General features: G+C 38.7%; 3 protein-coding genes across 8 annotated transcripts in view; 1 reads left to right on the forward strand and 2 right to left on the reverse strand.

The window, feature by feature from the left end:
• The window catches only part of cacna1aa (calcium channel, voltage-dependent, P/Q type, alpha 1A subunit, a), a 102,469-nt gene extending 98,822 nt beyond the window's left edge, over positions 1-3,647 (reverse strand). The window contains exon 1 of one of the 4 annotated variants that reach the window (XM_073813991.1): positions 1,915-3,647. In XM_073813991.1, the coding sequence (XP_073670092.1) occupies positions 1,915-2,186 (272 nt within the window). In that variant the 5' untranslated portion in view covers positions 2,187-3,647. The remainder of the gene's footprint in view (positions 1-1,914) is intronic. The other 3 variants (XM_073813988.1, XM_073813989.1, XM_073813990.1) reach the window with 3 other exon arrangements.
• A 4,263-nt stretch (positions 3,648-7,910) lies between these two features.
• alkbh7 (alkB homolog 7) lies at positions 7,911-10,706 on the forward strand. 2 transcript variants are annotated; one of them, XM_065255687.2, is made up of 5 exons: positions 7,911-8,301; positions 9,924-9,968; positions 10,083-10,256; positions 10,337-10,461; positions 10,560-10,706. In XM_065255687.2, exons 1-5 carry the CDS (start codon positions 8,020-8,022, stop codon positions 10,678-10,680), a joined length of 747 nt encoding a protein of 248 aa, XP_065111759.2. In that variant the 5' UTR covers positions 7,911-8,019; the 3' UTR covers positions 10,681-10,706. The 2 variants fall into 2 exon arrangements, with proteins under 2 accessions (XP_065111759.2, XP_065111760.2); XM_065255688.2 differs by lacking the exon at positions 9,924-9,968.
• A 298-nt stretch (positions 10,707-11,004) lies between these two features.
• On the reverse strand, positions 11,005-16,926 carry gtf2f1 (general transcription factor IIF, polypeptide 1). Of its 2 annotated transcripts, none has more exons than XM_073813994.1 (14): positions 16,692-16,926; positions 16,140-16,169; positions 15,711-15,760; positions 15,351-15,423; positions 15,062-15,255; positions 14,480-14,650; positions 14,166-14,371; positions 13,862-14,015; positions 13,703-13,761; positions 13,499-13,630; positions 13,293-13,366; positions 13,062-13,203; positions 12,818-12,950; positions 11,005-11,691 (listed from the first exon to the last, which is right to left on the reverse strand). In XM_073813994.1, exons 2-14 carry the CDS (start codon positions 16,149-16,151, stop codon positions 11,487-11,489), a joined length of 1,605 nt encoding a protein of 534 aa, XP_073670095.1. In that variant the 5' UTR covers positions 16,152-16,169; positions 16,692-16,926; the 3' UTR covers positions 11,005-11,486. The 2 variants fall into 2 exon arrangements, with proteins under 2 accessions (XP_073670095.1, XP_073670096.1); XM_073813995.1 differs by having other exon boundaries at positions 16,140-16,197.
• Positions 16,927-20,713: the final 3,787 nt, after the last annotated feature.

Below are 20,713 nucleotides of genomic sequence, written 5' to 3' on the forward strand. Positions count from 1 at the left end.
CTGTACTTCACGCAGCCTGTGTTATTGATTCAATCATGTCACGTATATTGCTAAATAACCAACCTTTGTCATAATTTTGTTTAGGTAATAGCCATATGGTTATTGTAGCATTGTGATATTTTTGCAATTAGGTGGTTATGTGAGCCTCTAGCATGCCCTCGTCCTAATGATTTATATGCAATGATTTATCTCTCTCTATCACTATCTTATTCCAAAGTGATTTTTTCTAAGATCACAAATATTTTCAGATGTGTAATTTTACATATCCTGTACTTGCACGTGCATAGAGTTCACATACAATCTAAACCCCCCTAATACTCTGAAATACACCATTTGTGTATCACACAACCACATGTTGTGCATGTTAAACATTGTAAACTAGACTAGACATATAAGAATAGGTCTCAAAAAGCTACATGTTACACAATCAACTGTGCCAACCTGAACAATTTCTGCTGAACAAACAAGAGTACTTGTTGTACATTTCTTCTGCGAACAGTTGGCAGTATGCAGTTATACAGTGATGCCTATCTGGCTATCTTTATGCATACAACAGAGATCCGACTTCAAGGTGCCGTAAAGACAGGTGTGAAGGCATTGAAAACTGCTTTTATTTTCGGCCAATATTATTTTTTGCCTGACAGTAACCACAGAATAAAGAGATCTGCATAAGAAATCTGCTTATGATAAAGGGGGTTTGGTATGTCAAAGAATCAATATATGTATGTGTGTAATACTACATACAGTATACCAGACTGTACAACAACATTTTGAAATATTGACAAACACATGTTAGATCTGGTATGGTCAGCATCCAAGAGCACAAAACTAGCTTCATTTTAAAGCTGGCAACTATGAATAAGTTAAAATCTGTATAAAGTGAAACAGATGCTGGTCATAACCAACCAGTCCTTTGCTTAAGAAAATGAGGGGATAGATGAATAAAGAAAGGATGGGGAAGAAGGGAATAAATAATTTAGATTCTGCAGACTCAATGTAGATCACTGCCTCTACACATGGATGAATACTGGAAGGGCTCACGAATCAGATCAGAGTAACTTTTTCCTTTCTATCTATATGTCTCCCTCTGGTGTCCATTCAACCATTCTTTCTACTCTTTAAGCTAATCTATTTATAGCACAATGTCTCAACATCATTAATTTGCTTCCTGTCTTTTGTCACTCTTCTGTAAAGAAACACATGCAGACCACGGTTTAATGATCAATTCAGATTGCAGACATTCACATTGTTAATATTACAGCAATGTCTCTTACTGAAAAGAACACAGACATGTTTATATATGGTTAGATGCCTATGTTCTGTATGTTACTACCATGACTGACGCACACATGTATCCACGCATACACATGAAGCATGCGCAGATTTTCGCAATATTTTTCTTCAGTATTTGCACTCAGGGGTGCAGTAGGAACAATATAAACACACATGTCAAATATTTTGCAAGTTCCCTTAGAAAATGGCAAATGGTGTCTGTCTCCCCTCCCTACATCTCTCCCCAGCCTTTTCACCATCGTTTTCTCTCGCGCGTCAGCGCAAGCTGAAAGACTGCACATGCTGACATCAGCAAGCCTGCGCGAGACACAGCGCCGCCCGCTGTCGTCACACAGCTCACCTCACTACCGTACGTAACACACCGTTACTCCACGAATAGACTCAATTCATCATGCCAGGAAACAACTTATAAATAATCTCTTTGCTCGTGTCTAAAAAGCTTGAATTAGAATTAAATGAATAAAATGATAAAATCAGCCACAGCACAAAACCACCCCCTCCCGTGCATGTTTTCACAATACAGTCATTTAACCGACACTAATGGGATTTATCGTTTTAGCACAGGTGACATTACACACAAGTATACGATACCTGAAGGCCTAAAGGGCTTTTAAAGGATATGGCCATTCGGTGATCTTTTTAGCGTATTTTCTCACAAAGTTGTCCTCACTGAAGATGAACAGAGATCGGTTGACAGTGAAGCAGTTTTGCCGCACCGGTATAGGGTTGTACAGGGCCATAGTTCTGGCTCGTTGGGCCATTGACTGCTTGTACACTCTCTGCTGAGCACCCGGCGGGCCGCCCTGCCTGCTACCGCCGCGGCCGGGGCCCCCTTGAGCGTGTCCCGGTCCTCCGCCATACCTGGACGGCACCTCATCACCGAACCGAGCCATTCTATAGACACCAAATGCCAGTCTTCACGAAGCAGGAGAAAGAGGGGTGAATGTTCAACGCGACCACACCACATTACAACCCATCTGCTTTAAAACTAAATACGTGTATAACTGGAGTATACATTTGTCTTCCTGGGTTTCATGTGGCGTTTGGGATCCAGGAGATGACGCTTATTCTTAGGGCAGAGGAAAATATTACAAAAGCAAACGAGCGAAAAACAAGCCAACGAAATAGGCTAAGCGTGCCTTATATTATGTAGTTCACAGGTTCGTTGCCCTTTTCAACATAGGAAATGGTCCATCCTTACTTTATTTTATGTCCAAAATCATGCCCGACATATTTCCATGGCAATGTAATTATTGAATAAATATCTCGGTTTTTGATGCTCCATTCTCCTATTTTCCAGAACTGTGTCTTTCTTGCTCCAGTGGATCTTCCTTGGAAACTCAGGTTGTAATCATCATAGCCAGTATCATTTATACGAGCTAGGTGTAATAACCTCAAGTGAAGAATAATGCAAACATTTATAACAATCATTTGAGTTCATTTTCAACGATACATTCTAATGTTTACAGTATCAGCATCTCTTTAGAAAAGCAAAAATATGGTATAAATCGAATTATTTATTTATTTAGTAACATCCGCAATATTTGGCACGGTGTATCTATATTCTGCCTTCCTCGGTCACCTCTCGTTCACGTTCACTCGCATGCATTTGCGATCTCCACTACAAGACAGATCTGTGATTTTCTACGTAAATCCATTTTCCTTCTTCTTTACGACATATGTTTAAAGTCGGATGCAAAAATGAGATCACAAGGATCGATTGATTTTTTTCTCACTGGTAAGGTGTCATCTTTTTCGCCAGGGCCATTACTGGCATCTCAGTGCAGGACCAATCCAACCGTCATAAAATCCAATGAAGGGACACACAAAAAGTAAAACCATCAATCGTGAGCGGACAGCGGTGACATCTCCGGGTTCCCATTGCCGCTCTTCTTCACGAGGCTCTGGGCCGTGTGCGATCTACTCATCTTCCCCGAGCGAGGACAATCCGTTCACGAGAACGCTCGGATCCCTCTTTTCCTTATTTCTCTCAGTGTTGAGCTGTCTGTTAGCCTCGTTACTCTTCGTCAAGCGCCCCTGTGAAAAAAAAGAGGGGGAGGAGGCAGTTGAGGACGAATGTGGGGTGGGGGCTCTCAGGATATCAGTTTGTGAAACACAACCCGAAACAGCTCCGATCAGTTGGCAAGCTAAGCTAAATAATGAGCAACTGATCAATTCTCCAAAGCTCTGGCCCATTCATGACGCACACACACCGCACTGATTCACTTATCCCTCTCTCCATTATGTACCTGTACCTTCTACCACCTACTGTAGGCTACTGTATTAACCCAAACCTTTACCGCATAAAATATCGTCGGCTTGTTTATTCGACAGATAAACGAGTTATAATCGGGGTTGAGCAGTTATACACAACATAAACTGGCAGCGCGTTGCCAAGGTAGTCGGTTTGTGGTAGTGGTCGGGGATGTGCGCGCTGGGAGACAGATGCGCATTCAAACGTGCGTCTCTCGGGAACGGGTCCGCTTGCGAGTGCACACAGGGCGAAGACCGACAGGCTATTATTAGAAGCAGACATATCGAAATTAATAGACGGAGATTTCCCATCAGTACAGCTACATCTGACAACTCTACCTCTTTACCAACACACCCACTCGACACTTTTTTATTTACGAAGCTGGCGAGTCTTTTTATGCAGGCATTTACATTAGGCTTCATTTATGCTTTTGGCAGACGCTTTATTTACAGTGCAATCATATAGGGATCGAACCCACGACCTTTAGTGCTGCTAACGCTCTACCTACTGAGCTACAATAACCAGACGATAATCCATAAATATACATCACTACCGTAAAGTTATTGCCATAGAGGTAATATTGAACAATAAGGATGTTTTAGGATGAGTGAGTCTTATTCAAGAGCATGACTTAGGACGCGGCTGTTTTAAATCGATAGACGTGCGCGACCTTAACAGTGTCCACCTATCCGATATCACAGGAAGCGGTGATCAGATGATATACAGTACGTTTCCACCTAAGTGTCCTAATGGCACTTTCTTATACAGTTGGTAGTTGTGATAATACCCGTTTATCCAATGGGTAGTGCGTTTTTCCCATTTGCAGTTTGGTTTGGAAATAAGCACAGTATCAGCGAAAAACCTGAAAGGAGAAAGTTTCTTCTGCATCTCAGCTCGTGCCTTAAACTTGCGCAGTGAGCTCTTCACGATGTAAACCAGCGCGCGCGTGTGATCCGTCAGCTCGGAAAGCCTGAGGTCAAGAGCTTCAGCAGACACCAGCCCTCAGGTTCAGTCAACAGATCAGACTGACAGGCGGTCATGTATCCCTCATATGGCTCAGAGGCTGAAATAAATTAGATTCTGTATGAAATTAAAAATTAAACGTTATCGGGGAACAAAACTGGAATTTGCAGATGAAAGTGTAATTATTTTTTATGTAGGCCTATTCCACGTCACTTACTCAAATTATTTATATCAATGCACACAGAGAATCATTGCTTAATGTCCTTAAATTAAAACTAGTCCTTCACAAATACATGTACCCTACTTTACAGTTTGATTCGTGGTTTAATCTTTCACAAAGCTCAGTTGGGTACATCACTGATCCAATGAAAGCGTCTTGCAGTCACCGTGCCAATGTAGCTGTCCATGGTTCTGAAATAGTTTACACACACAAAAAACACTCAATTAAATACAAAAATCATTAGCCTATTTAAGTGTAAGTGTATTTGCAATATTCAGCTATAAAGCCTAGTACACTAAAGCAGTGTTATGGATAATACTCTATGTGTATGCATATAAACATTTCTGTTTAGGTATTAATTATGAATATGGTCTCTGATGTGTGCTGTAATCCTAGTGCCAGCATTGTCACACAGCTGGAGTTCACAGGGCGATTGCTTTTGAATGTCAAAGCCTTTCTCACACTGCCCCTCCCTCAGTGCATTATTAAAGCACGCCACACTAATCTAACACAGCGGCAGACAGAAAATGTTTTTAGTAGTGCACCAATATATCCGTAAAAGGCAAATTGCGTAATAAATCTCATTGCTAAAGACACAGTCACACATGCACATTCAAATACAGTTGCAATAAAGAATTCTGAGGTTATAGCTGTGCATTTGGAGCAGAAGCTGAACCCAGTGACTCATAAAGCTGAATAATTCATATACATTATGTATACCAGGTTCTTTGCTCCTGATTTAATTTTGAAAGATCAGAGGCAAAACCCTCTAAGTGCGTCTGACTTGTTTTCTTGTAAATTAGCATTTTTTTATCAGACTCTTAATGGATTCTGACAACAAACCTGCATTTCTGAATGGCCTGAGGCCAGGATTAAGCGCGTTTGAAGCTAAAGTATTTGATGAAAGTGTAATAAATGCTGAGAGCATTCGGTTATTATCATTATCTCATTTTGACGGAGGTAGCATTTAGCGGCTTTTGCATCTGAGCTCCTCATTTATATTCTAGAAAGAAAGTGTTTGGTTAAAAGAACAAGCACCTTAAAGATATGGCCCCTAGTGTGTCAAATACAATAAATGTGCACAACACAGAAAGAAAGAAACAGTTTCTAGTTACAAACAGTTTCTTGGGCTGCTTTTACTCACATCTTGTAAGAAACTTAATATTTTAAACTTTTCAAACACCAACAGCCTCATATCACACTGGTCCTCTACATAAAGGGTCTTGTCTGGTGTAGGTAAAATAAATTTGTAAAAAGTGTACAATTATTAAAAGCTCTTTTTATTCATCACTCATTTACTCACTGTCATGTTGATTATAACTTTGATTTTATTTTTAACCAGGTAACCTTTAAGTTTTTCGACCTTATCACCATTGTATTAAACAAGAAATTAGTAGCAATCAATACATGTTTGTGTTATTGTCTCAATATATTCTACTTTCTACTAGCAGGGAATCGAACTTATTTATAAGTCTGTATTTACATTACAATCAACTGGGCAATATATATTTATTCGACAAATGCTTGAACCTTAAAGACTTAAATGATTTCCTGTGTTCTCTAGATCAGCTGCTGTCAATCATTAAACCAACTGAGAAAAGACGCTTGCAGTAAGACAGGCTTGGAGGGCAGCCAGACTGGCCTTTTGGAAAGTAATATAAATTTGTTGCTGTATGGGTGTTAATATTCCTGTTGTATGACTAGGACAAAGACATCCACAATCACCTTAGTTTAGTGCACTGTTAACACACCCATGTGCATTACATTTGCCTTTCATGCATATATTCTAGTCTTGATTTTTTTTAAAGAATGCATAAGTGCATTTCTTATGTAACATGAGACACTAACAGAATGTCATTAATATATCAATCAGTAAAGTCATATGACCCAAAGGTCAACCTATACACCCATGCAGATGGTGAAAGATCGAGATCCAAAGGGAATTAAACTCAGTTATATGATGCTAAAATTTTAAAGTGCGTGAAAATCTGCCAACACAGACCAAGTATTGCAAATGTATTTCAATGAGAAAACAATTCCAAATCAGCAACAAACATTTTAATGTAGAACCTCGAGAATTATGACGTAACATGACATTTGAGCAAATGATTATAGAAGTGTATTAGTGTATGCCTGTTTATAAAATGTTTATACAGAGAAACAATAAAATAAGTCATTTCATAAGGGTATGTTCTGATTTGTTTTTCTCTTTGCCATATCTTAATCTATGCTGTAACGTGGATATATGGCACGCTCCCCAGAGCAATGTATCAGCACTCCACATCTTACTGCCTATAAATCTCACCGACTTACAGACTGCTTAATGCCCTCTTACTGCCACAAACAGTGCTGCCTGACCATTACAATTACAAATAATTACCATCATTACAGTCTTTGAGGCTAATTGATGAGGGAAACCAGTCAATGTGGTGTGTGCGCGTGTGTGAGAGAGAATAGATCAAATACACTGTACAGGTCAGTATGAAAAGCAGGTATACACTCTAATAAATGGTGGACTGTGTCTAACTTAGGGTTGGGTATAATATGAACATTATATAACACAATCGCAGGGTTTTAAATAACCTAATTCAATCTGGCAACAGTTAGGTTTGTTCATATACCAGCATTTTATAGAGTAAATTACCTTATAGAAACATGATTTTAGTCGAGGCCAAAATAGGAAAATATGGAAAAAAGATGAAATACTGAAATATTCCTTCTGTCTGTTTTTTTCAAGCAATATCTCCAAAAATATAATAGTCGCGTAATGCCCTCTAGTGTTAAAAAGCGGAGTTGCTGGTATACAGTGTATATCAGTTGTCCAAACGAGGCACCCTCAATTGTAATACGTTTAATTTAAAAAACTTAATGCCTTTATATGCATTTGCGTAACGAATGCATCTAGATTGCTCTAAAATAACGAAGTATTCAAAAAATTTACAGACAACTGGAGAGATGTCGACTGAATTCTAAATGCCATTGCCGTTAAAATGAGCGTTTACATCACCGTGTTCTCCATCAATAAACATTGTTACTGTTCGCAGATCATAAATCAGTCTAAAACTCGTGTTTTCGCCATTTGTTTTAAATGTAATGATATATTGGCACTTTACCGTTTACCAGTGTATGTATCGCCAGACTGAAAGTAACCCAAATACTTCAATTCCCAGAATTCTTAGCGATGTCAAAATGGCGCCTTTGTCAATGACAGCATGACACCGGGAATACGCTAAATATTGTTGTGGATATCTTGATTGTTTCAAAGAGTCATCACACTGCCCACGACATAATGAAAGTACTGATTAGAGTGGCAAAACAAGCTCAAAGGACATCGCTCCAACACCTCATATTTTCTAGGTTTGCATCAGACAGTTCACCGCTAGCAAAAGGCCCTGAAAGCACAGAGGAGTGTAAGTGGTTGTGTGGGTCGTCGCAGGAGATTTTGACCGCAGTGCGCGGACAGGTTGAAGTCAGGGAGAACTTCATTAGTGAGGAAGAGGAGGATGCTATTTTTAAAGAAGTAGAACCAGGACTTAGAAAAAAGCGATATGAATTTGACCACTGGGATGATGTAAGTAACGTATATTGGTCCTTTTAACTATATTGTACTTTAAGTGTTGCAACATCATTTCATTAGAAAAATCTATTGCTGCTACTATGATTTGTTGTCACGTGCTGTTCATGTAGTGTGGGCACTCAGTCATGCTGTTATAAATCCTCCCACATAATTTAGTTTTAAATCTGATCTAACAGACCTAACTTACCTGTAATTTTTAAGTGAATCCAAAACATTAAAGCAGCTGTAAACGGTTGTGAACTGTGTGTGAACATAGATAGATATCATAACAAACTGTGAAGAAGAAAAATGTAACCGCGGCTTGCGCCTGATAGCCAATCAGAATTTTTTACGGCGCATCGCTGCCAATAGCGTAAGTCAGAGGCGGGACTTAATGTTTGGGAGGCCTGTTCAAATACATTTTTTTTATTTATTAAATGAATGTACAGAATTTACAAATTATCAAGGTAGACATAGTCAAAGTAATACACAATAAATCGAACAATATTTTGTTTAACAACATGCATCGCTAGTGCGCTGAGCAGTTGCGCAGACTGGTCGGTGTATGACATCAAAATACTCTCGCGCGGTACTTTGATGTCATACTCCATAATGATCTGCACAGCGTCGCATCATTTTTTTCAATTTAAATTGGTTCTCGTAGAGGCGCACGAATCACTTACTTGAGCATCTTAAATTTGGGTTGCTCAGGTGTCGATATCATATTCATGTTATAGGAACTACAAGTGATGAATCAATTGAACCAGGAAGTTCGAAACACCACACGTTGGCGACACCTGCTGGTCAAAATAGTGTAAAAGCAGATCTTGCATTTTACACTTTTGATTCAGTTTTTAAAAAAGATTTTACTTAATTAAGACATGAGTAAAAGTGTATTATGTGTTTTAGTTTTATTTAGGGCAAACAAATCATTAACTTCCCTTTTAATAATGCACATTTTTGTCATTGAATCTGTCTATAAACAAAAAGTAGACAAAATCGTAGTGTTATTGGTCAGAAGGATGAACTTGCATAATAAAGCTGGCCCGAGTTAACCTAACCATATTACCAACTCCCCCTAGTGGTGAATCATCGGATATTTAAAACAGTTATGACGTAGAAGCCTCGTTTGCTAAAATCACGTGACTTGGCCAGTTTGAAACACGCTTCGAACCAATGATTCGAAACAAACGATTCGTAAAAGTTTTGAAGCCTCATGAAGCAGTGCTTCAAAAGTGACCATTACTAATAGGAACACGGCGACTTTTTGGGACTTTAACTTATTCACAGTATCCCCCAGAGTTAGATTAGTCCATACATACCTTTCTCATCTCCATGCGTGCTGTAACTCTGTCTGATGCACCCACCGCTAGCCTTGCTTAGCACAAAGACTGGATGTAAATGGCTCCAGCTAGCATTTTTCTCCCAATAAGTGACAAAATAACGGCAACATTTTCCTATTTACATGTTGTATAGTCACAGCGTGAACAAAAACAAGGTCATATGAGACAGCCATTTTTCAACCATAAACATACTGGGAACTAAATTCTTAAAAGGCAAAGCACTGCTACTTGGGCGGAGTTACCTGAGAAGCCCCATGGTGAGGCTTCAAGTGTTGTGCTACATTTACTTTTTAGGTGGGTGCATCAGACAGAATTACGGCATACACAGAGATGAAAAAGGTTTGTACGGACTTATAAGTTAAATAAGCTAAAGTCACAAAAAGTCGACTTGTTAGTTTCTTTAGAAACTAATGGATTACTTGCCTTTATCACCTACTATTAATTGCCATCCAGGCCATCCACGGCTATAAGGAAACAGAGCGCCTCCAGTGGGGAGATGCTTGTGAAAAAGTCCTAAGACGGGTCAGAGAAGTTGCATTTCCTAAGGGCAGTCCACTGCTTGGGCCTGTTCATGTTCTTGACCTGGACAAAACAGGCTACATCAAACCCCACGTCGACAGTGTGAAGGTCTGCCTTTTATCCACAGTTATATGTTGTTTGAACAGCTTGCTCAGCTTCATCTCAGTGTATTTTCCTCTATTTTTCAGTTCTGTGGGAGCACAATTGCAGGATTGAACCTGTTGTCTGACAGTATTATGCGACTGGTCCCAGAGAATAATTCAACAGACTGGGTGCACTTGCTTTTGAGTCGTCGTTCACTTTATATATTGAGGTGTTTTACTTCATATTTTCGAATTTAATTTCAAAGGTTGAACCAAAATTGTTGTTACATATTTATTAATACAGATTAAATTTTTCTTTCATTAACAGGGATGATGCTAGGTTTAAATTCACACATGAAATCCTGAAAGATGAAGAGTCCTTTTTCTCAGGACAGAAGGTCCCACGGCATCGGCGCATTTCTGTGATTTGTCGAAATCTGCCAGTTTAAAACAATAAAGACTTGACTAAACTGTGCTGCTGTCTAATTAGGCCTCAAAGTCCACTTTCAGATAATGTCACACGGTAACCTTGGTCAGTAAGATGACACTTATACTGGAATAAGGCCACAGAATGTATGAAAACTGATAACAGTTTCTTTTTATGTGGCTCACTGAAACAGGTGGCCAAAATGCTACTGTGGGATTTATGATGGAGATTTATAAAGAAAATTAATGAGGTACAGTCAATAAAAGTGTTACTTAATCAATTCCATATTCCATTATAGGTTCTTTTGTACCAGAAAGGTGCATTTAAAGCAAATAATAAAACAACATTCAGACCAAATTCAATTTATTACTAAGATGAAACACCTGCAAATAAGGTGAACATTTTACAGCTTTTAACTACACTGTAGGAAAGCAAAATTATAATAATGGGGAAAATACTGTTAAACCCGATTTAAAAAAGCAGACTAAATAAGTTGTTTTCCATAAAAGACCCCCTTCTTCCTGAACATTGACGCTGACATACCATCATTCTGTGGTATTCAACTATTACCACTGTGCTAAATCTCCTGGAAATGTGTATCCATTTACAAAAACTCTCAATGTTACCGCTTCCTATCTTTTCCTCCACCAAGGTTCTCATCATCTATTACTTCAATAAGTTACACGAGTTAAAGACTACTGTAAAGAAATGTTGGGTGGGAAAAAGCAAAACGACAGCACAAAAAAATATTCTGACCAAGCAGGGTTTTCTTTAAAGGAGAGGCTGCTTGGTGATGGACTAAAGCAACTGCACTCAGCTCTTTTAAGTTCATTCGGTGAGGTAGAAATGCATCTTTTCATTGATGTTCTTCCTCTCAGGGTTTAGCCTCTTTAAGATCTGGGCGAGAACATTGACCGTCTGCTCGCTGCTGAGGCCTGTACGCTTGGTCTGGAACTTCTTCAGCAGATCTTTAGTAGTCATGGGCTTCCTGATGAGATACCTGCGTACGGCATCCTCCGTCAGCTGCACGTCACTGAAAGAAGAGTGGTGGAATAGATTTTATTGCCCAAATTTAAACATAACATGTGGTTCGGGTGATTGTGGCCGTGTTTATATGCAGAACAGAAATTTATTATACTCAGTTTCTACTCATTGTATAGTGTGTACAACTACAAACTTTTATCAATTAATTTTTTTCATTAAAATTTAATCAACAAATATTAATATTGTGGTTACTGGCTGGTGCTTTATGTCCCTCCCCTAATACTCTGATTGGAACCCTGAGTAATGCAACACTGACAAGAATTTTATTTAAAACATTTTTAACTCTGCTACTAGTTCACGGGTTCACTTTAACACCGGGTGGGGAAATTCTGGTCCTGGAGGGCCACAGTCCTGCAGAGTTTAGCTCCAACCCTAATCAAGCCTCTTTGGGTTGACTGGTTGGATCACATGACCATGCTCCTCCTGATCTTAGTTAAATAAACTTCCTAAAAAAAACATGCACCCGCATAGAATAAATGCTCAACATCATCACAGAAAAATACTTTGGTGGACATATGGGCTGTGTCCGAAATAGCCCCCTATACCCTCAATCACTACTCCCCTCATTAAGGGCGATTTATAGTCGTGCGTAGGTCCTACGCCGTAGGCTATACGTAGCCTGTGCGTAGCCTGACGCGCACCTCACAAAATTTCTAACAGCGGGTCGGCTCTACGCGGACCGCAAGCGCTGTGATTGGTCCACCAGAACCCCTCCCGTCAGGTTAAAAAACTGCGTCATAGGTATTTCCGTTTGAGACGGTGAAAACAAAGATGACCCAAGTTGAGGAGTGATTTAACTCAAACTGCAACATAAGTCACTGTTTATTTACTTCCATCATGGTCTTCTCAAATTATACACAACAAGTTGCTGTTTCTTCTTCGTTTGTGGGTTAACTTGCTTAGCTTCTTCTTCTGTGACGACTTCTGCTGCTACTGTGGTTACACGCGTGATTACTGCCAGCCAGCGGTTTCGCGTGTGTTTGCACGTCAACGCGGACGGCGACGCAAAAGTATAAATGAAAACCGACGCGGATCCTACAGGTTAAAGGTGATGTCCAAGATTGGGGTGAAGAGAAAACTGAGGACCGTCTTTGATTATTTTAAACATTAGGTACCTGGCGCTGGGGGTGGATTTCCCTGATGTGGGCTGTGGAGTACTCTTTCCAGAGGAGCTCTGAGGGCTGGGCTCCATCTTCAGTCTCTTAGCAGCTGGAGTCTCTGAAGTGGACACCGCAGTCTGGCGCTTACCTAAGACATAGTTAAGACTCTAGTTAGGATGACTGTAACTAGAGCAGTGAAAAGAAAATACAGGGAATGCAGATATATCCAAAATTGCAGTGTTTTAGTAAGTTAGTGTACCCTGCTCCAGTTTGGTAGCAGCGGCACGGAGAGTGCTGGAAGTGGCAGCGTTGTCGATAGAAGGCGTCCCTGGTCGACTTCCTGTTTTTGAACTACCAGCCGAGCCACGGCCGGCCCCTCGCTTGGGAGGTGTGCGTTTCTTCTGTAAACGCGAACATAAAGCGAACATGTAACAACTTACAATTTAAGAACACTTACACAGACACACACACACAAAATATAGGCCATTACCATCATAAACAGCGCTGAAGCTGCCTCTCCCTCAATATCGCTGTCCTCCGAGGTGTCAGATTCTCCACTACTGTCTGGAACAACAAACACAATGTGTTTCTTACTTTACCTGCGTGTTTCACATTTACAAAATGTAAAAACACAAGGCTAAACAGCCACCAGTATGAAGGGCAATGAAAACTAAGGCAAAATAAGACAGCTCTTACCTTTCTTTTTCTTCTTTTCCACCTGAACTGGTGTCTTCTTCCCATCTTCCTCCTCTTCTTCCTCCTTTGCTTCCTCTTCATTCTTGTTTTCCTCTTCACTCTCATCCTCACTATCAGTAGCTTCATCAATCCCTGGGGAAAAAAACGAGAGCTTTACATCATTCTCGTTTCAAATAATATTTTAGAACCAGGCTAGCCACCAACCTTTAGGTACATCTTCTCCTTTATTTGGCTTTGTCTTCTCTTGCTCCTCATCTTCAGAGCTGAAGCAAAGATGAAGTTTTTTGTTAGCAAAATTCAAGAGATATGTTTTTTGACAAATGGTGGTTTGTATGTGGCATGAATAACTGTTCTTGAAGTCACCTGCTCTCATCAGACATGTAGTCCACCTCCAAGCCTTCAAAGTCACCGTCATCACTATCCTCAAAGCCTTCCAAATCGCTGCCCTTTTTCTTCTTCTTCTTCCCCTTGCCTTTAGGGCCCTTTTCCTTCTTGGCTTTTGACTTGTCCTCCCCATCTGCATTGAAAGAACAACGGTTGCTCAGAAAGTCTTATTGTGCGTTGCGTCTTGGACAATGTGAGTGTCGAGAAGAGTTGAAATCAGCTCAACTTTTTGGAATTTTGGGATGATCTGTGTGGTGCGACCCCCTATAGACCATGTACTCACCCTCTCCCATGCTTCCGTCGCTATCATTGCTGCTCATTTCCAAATCATCCTCCAAGTCATGTATGCGCAGGTCTCCTCCCTTGCCTCCCTTCTTTTTCTTTTTCTTCCCCCCTTTCTCTCCCTCTTCATCATCATCGTCCCCTCGCTCCTGTTCTCGGAGACGCCGCTGAAGCATGATACTGAAGTGGTTCACTACTTTGTTCCTCCTGCATGAAAAATAAATATTATACTTGATCCCACTTTTTTCAAACTTCTACTTATATTATAGCACAAAAAGGGCCATTTTAACATGACCAACTACAACCATCCTTCACCTGTCCCACTCTTCCTCTGCCTCCTCGGCTGTGAGCGTTCGGTGCTTTGCCTGTGGTGTGAAGTTGTACCAGGCATTCACGGGAAACGCCTCAAAGGCGCCATCAGCAGACTGCGTGAAAATGTAGTAGGAAGCATTCTCCGTCACACCGCCTTTTTTCAGACCCTTGAATCTGAATGGATGAGAGAAGAGATAATAACTTTTCTTTAAAAATTAGATTATTGTAAAATAAACAACATTCTGACTACCACCCTCAATGTGGAATGGAGTAACAGGCCAAAAACAAATATGCCTTGTACAAATTTGCCAGCTTCAGTCTGGATTTTGGCTCTATCAAATGAACCAACGCATATGGAAAGATGACACCAGCCCTTACAAGGACTTCAGATCACGCCAGCCTTGAACTATTAACCATAATTTTCTGAAGGTTTATGTGTATTCTACATTGGGTCATTTTGTAAAATTGCTTTGCAATAATGTAAACTGTGAAAAGCCCTATACAAATAAACGTGAATGGAAACGAGCTACAGAAACAGCATGACAAAGATCCGGTAAAGAAAATGGCAATAACATTGCATAGTACCTTCTTCCTGCCTTGCCATTAACTTTAAGGATCCATGGCTGGTCTTCTACTTTGAACTCCTTTGTAATAATGCCATACTTCCTCCTCCGCGCTTCCTCTCTCTGTTTCTTTCCAAACTCGCTACCTGCTGCCCCCTCTGCAGTCTCCTCCTCTCCATATATACGTCTATTACTCATATCTCTCTCCATACGGGCCTAAATACAGGCAGAGATATGTAAAAAGAAAGAATGAGGGACAAAGAATAAAGCAAAAACGTGCATGTGTGAGTATCTGTAACATGCATGTTTACCTGAGTCCATGTGGAACAGCTGACTTTATCACCAGCATTGAAAGCCATTATGTTGTATTTTTTACTGGTGTTTCTGTTGGAAAAATACCAAGATCAGATTTCAATTTATTTCATAACAAAGCTCCTATTGATGGTCTAGTTCAGGGTTCCTCAAATCCTTCCCCGGAGAGCCAGTGCCCTGCAGAGTTTAGCTCCAACCTTGATCAAACACACATGTGCAAGCTAATCAATGTCTTCATGATCACTAGAAAATCACAAGTGATGCTTAACTTTGCAGGGCATTGACTCTCCAGATTAGGATTTGAGGAATCCTGATCTAGTTGAAAATATGTTTGAAAAAAATATGGAAGTCACTCATACTTTGGCACTCGTACAGTGTACTCCGTTGTAGTGGAGGAACTACTGCTTCCCTGTAAAGAGCAACATAAAACTGTACTTCCATGTGTTTTAGTCACACATTATGTTTTTAAAAAAGAAAATTATGTATTGGAAAAGCAAAACCCCAAAATTAAAATTAACCCATAATTTACATACCCTTAAGGCCATGCTTGGTGTACAGGCTGACCTGTGATTTAATGCTACACTTAAATCACTTAAGAAGAAATTTGGATGGATCGTTGTGCTTTTTGTAGCTTAAAAACTGGGGCACTATCCAATTCCATTATAAAGCTGGAATAAACCAGGATATTGACTGTTTGAGTGGCTTGAGGGTGAGTAAAATATTGGCTAAATTTAATTCTGTTTCTACTGAGAACTGATCATAACTTTAAATTGATAATCCAAACTTACCAGTGACGTCATGACTGCACCCTTATTAACCTGCCAATAGATTAATGAGGTAGGTAAACTGTTTCAGGCAATAAGAAATACAAATGCACGATTTTACAGCTTTGAGTTACTCTGCAAATCATGGCTGTCTTTAGACCACAAAAAAAAAACATAATACGTAGTTTACTGTGAAAAGAGTAAAATACAAATCTTTTATCTGAAGTCCAAAGACTTACTTACAGAGCATTCAATCCACATTTAAGTTAATCATTTTTACCTGGGAATCAAACACAGTGCACTAACAATTAAGATATAATCCATTACGTTTGCGTCTCAGGGAACACACGAAACATAACATATGGATTGAATGGACATGGGTCTTTGGACATTGGATAAAAGCATCTGTCAGAATGCAAATTTCACAATGAAATGTAACGATGCAATTAAAACAAGGCCGTTTTCTACCAAGCCTCATGTGACTTATTTTAAGTTATAGACACTAAATTAATATTTGCATGAACCTCCCTTAAGATCGTTAAATGTAATTTGATGTAAAGTTTGAACTGAGCTTACCTTTAACTGGCTAACGTTTACTGGAAACCATTCGATGCTCTGGTGTACTTTTCAATGCTCAAACCTTAAATTACCTTGTACAGCAACTGTCGTCGTATCTTAACCTCAGTTTTGAAAATAATAAATATCGAATTCAACTCTCAAAGAAATACATGTATTAGCAGTGAATCGGAGAGGATGAACGCAGCTCACAGCCTCACACTTCCACAACTAAAAGTCTTCTTCTATGGACAGTTGTCGTTAATTTCAAGGACACTTACCGCCATCTACTGTGCGGAAGGGCGTACTGCATCCCTGAACAAATTAGACACGATTGAGTCTATGTTTATCTGCAAATATTTTTCATTCTTAATCTAAATGCTAACCTATGTTGAGTTGTTGAAAATAACCCATCTTTTTAGAGTGCAACCCACATAGAAACCAGTGTTATTATGTAGTACTCATTTTCCAACTACTTTTTGCAAGTTTATTGAACTAATTAATATTTTGATTAAAGTCAACGTAATAATATAGATTTCAATGAATGCGAAAATAGTAGTATTTTGAGGAAAAGCCAAACAAATGAAGCACAAAAAAATGTAAATAAATCAGCATACATAGACATAATTAAAATAGGTAACATTAAATGAAAAAAAAAAATACTAGTTAATGTCTTCTGATTTATTAATTAATTTTATTAAAATCAAGTTGAATTAACTAATGGTATTACTCAGTAACTTACTGTTTTTTGGAACAGGTAACTTATTTTTGGTTTGTTGTTGTTTTTAATTCCGTGACATGAGAGCATAAAACATTTATTCAATCAACATGCCCACTCAGTTTTGTTTTGGGCAGCTTTAAAGTGCAACATAATTCAATATGGGACGTGCATAGGAATTTTGAGGGGCAGTTGCTCTCTGACCTACAAAAAGGCCCCCCCCCCCAAAAAAAACTCACTGGCTATATGAAGGACTGAGAAACAGGGTCTTTATTAAAATATACACAAAGAAGTAAAAAACTAACATGCAGCACTCAATCACCTTAACTACTAAAATAATAACACAGAAAACATCACTTGAGTCATTAAATTCCCTACATCAATATCCCGCCCTGCTAAAAAAACAATAGACACCATGACAGAAATTCTATTGGTTTTATTGGGAATTGTATTGGTTCTAATGGAATATGGCCCAAAACACAATACAGTAGTGGTTTTAATGGTGAAAACTAATGATTCCTATTGGTTTTTTAATAGAAACCATTAGAATTTTCTTTAATGGTTTTATTGTTTTTTCAGCAGGGCGATCAATATCCTATCAAGTCAATTTAGTAACTGAAAATGTGTTAATCTGAAAATTTATGGACATACGCATCTCGGATGTCTAGGGGGTGAGTTAATCATGGGTTAAATATATTTTTTTGGCTGAACTATCCCTTTAACCATGTTGAATAAAATAATTAATGTGATGCATTACTTTAGTCATTCATTCTTCTTGCTAAAACGAAATGTGAGAAACTAACTTTCAGCAGACAAGTTTGCCTAATGCCAAATATAAAAAAAGAGGAGAAGGAATTAATAAAAAGCCTTTATTAAGTATGGCTTAAATCATGTTAAAATTGGAAAGCCAACATGTTTCAACCAACAAGTGGTCTTCTTCAGGGCAAAGCAACACCCCTCGTTAGAAAACATACAATAAACTAATCATGTTTGAAACAATCAATTTGACAGAATAAGGTAATCAGGTGTAAAAGATTGGGAAACCAAACACATAAACAAAACACATCAAGAAATAAAAATATCCAATAAAGCAAAAATATGAGTAATCTGGAAATGAAAACAAAATAAGTAACAAATATGAAATAATAAACAAAAAACAAAAAGTTGTAACATCTAGCTGGACGTCAACTGGAGGTCTCTACAGTCTGGGTCGTTAACGGTTTCATGCTGTGACCCTAGATTGAGTTTTGTCACCAGGTCTGCTCTGACGCTTTCATCAGAAGATCCTAATCTCCTGATAACACACATTTCCAGACCTATCGACTCTCTCTGGCTGTTTTATTGTGCCAATCTAAGCAAATTAACACCTCAAAGCAAACTTCAAACCGTGAGCAGAGACGAAGCAGCCATGACACAAAAATTTGTCTGTCTAAGATCACAGCTAAGACCAAAATAAATTGGTTTAAATTGTATATTATATATTCTTGTATTGCATGTTTGTATCTGTAATGAACCACTTTCTTGTAACACTATAGGGATGATTTGTTCATTTTAGCATGTCTCATAATTCACATTCATGAGATTACTATTTAATGTGTGTTTCAAACCATACCGTGTTAACACTCTTAATAATCCCCTTTTCCTTTCCTGATCAATGATGTGCATCATCTTACCATAACTGATATCAAACTTGTTAAATATTAATCCAAATTATTATTTAACAAAATCTTTAGCATAGTCCATCTATGCAAATGAGTCTGGTAAAACAAAGACAAAGTTTTCCTACTCTATCAACACCCTTTTGGATTGGTCATCTGAACTTCAAGGGGTTGGTCTAAGCTCAGGTTAAGAGGCCTGCACCCCAATTCATCGATGCTCACAGCACACAGTTGGCCTACAGTTCTCGACGACACGCCGTTCACGGCGTGGAGCTGAGCTCCCAGCTCAGTTTCCTGCTGTGGGACCCCTATCCTTCTAGTTTCGGGCATCCGCCACTTGGACAAACTTCGAACAAACTGAACAAATTAATCGCCACAGATTAACCAGACCAACGGATTAACCCCAAAAGGAACAACTCCTATGGACACCTCAGGACTCCGTCACGTGACCACAAACTCAGGAACTCTCTTCCAAGCACCCACAGTTGGACGTGCACATGCGCATCACAAAAGCCAACGCAAGTTCATTCGGTGTAAAAGTTATTGCCCCTTTTTAATTAAGGTGTTTCTCAGAGTTCTGATGGTTTGTGTAGAAGTTAAGTCTATAGTGATATTGCCCTTCTTTTACTCTCTCTCTCTCTCTTAATTTTCCATTCTTTCTCTTTCATATATGTTTCTCGTTTGTTTGTTTGTATATATAGTTAGTCGTTGTCAGGGGCGTCAGTTTGTGTTAAAAAGTGGTGGGGACAAAAGATCAGATGAAAAAAATATAAAATGTAAATGAATTTGTGCTTAAAACAAGCTAAATAATTTGCCAATGGAATAAGAAATAATTTCTTAAATTAAGTGGTTATGAAAAAAGTAAACTTATTTCAAGAAATTTTTTCTTATTCCATTGGCAGAATTTTTGCTTGTTTTAAGCACTAATTTACTTAAAGTTTATATTTTTTATCTAAAAACTAGACTTATTTTCCTAGGTCATTATGCTCATCAAGAAAATACATCTTAATTTAAGAATTTTTAGATATTTTTACTGAAAACAAGACAAAAATACTAAGTAAGAAAGTCAGTTTTTGCAGTGCAGTCAACAACACGAAAACACTCAGGAAAAACCCTCAATGAAATTCATTGCATGTGTAAAAGAAAACACATCATAAGCATACAACACAACATATGACCCTGGACCACAAAACCGTAAGTCGCACGGGTATATTTTTAGCAATAGCCAACAATACATTTACAGAGAGAAGAATGTAAAAATTGGAGAAACTGTGTCAAGAATTTGTTCAAGTTACTGATCGGTGCATGCATGTTTTTGGGTCATTTAGAATCAGTAATAGTTTATTTTGTTTAAGTTACTTTTTTTGGGATAATGTAATTTTTTTCTTTCTGTATATAAACGGCATTGCATGTTTTATTTTGTGCAAATAAACCTTTAACATGTCTTGGTTTGCTTGATTTTTCAGAACATTTTAACCAAATGCTTTTAAAAAGTGGTGGGGACAAAATCAGCCATTTCAAAAAGTGGTGGGGACATGTCCCCAGCGTCCCCAGTGTAAATGACACCTATGGTCGTTGTGTGTACTTCATTTGTAGTTAATAAACCGGTTTTGCATTTTCACAATTGAATTGTTTCTGTGTTCAATGCTCATGAAATTAAAGTCACT

This window comes from Paramisgurnus dabryanus, chromosome 3 (assembly GCF_030506205.2).
Source record: "Paramisgurnus dabryanus chromosome 3, PD_genome_1.1, whole genome shotgun sequence".
In the NCBI taxonomy this organism is placed as follows: domain Eukaryota; kingdom Metazoa; phylum Chordata; class Actinopteri; order Cypriniformes; family Cobitidae; genus Paramisgurnus; species Paramisgurnus dabryanus.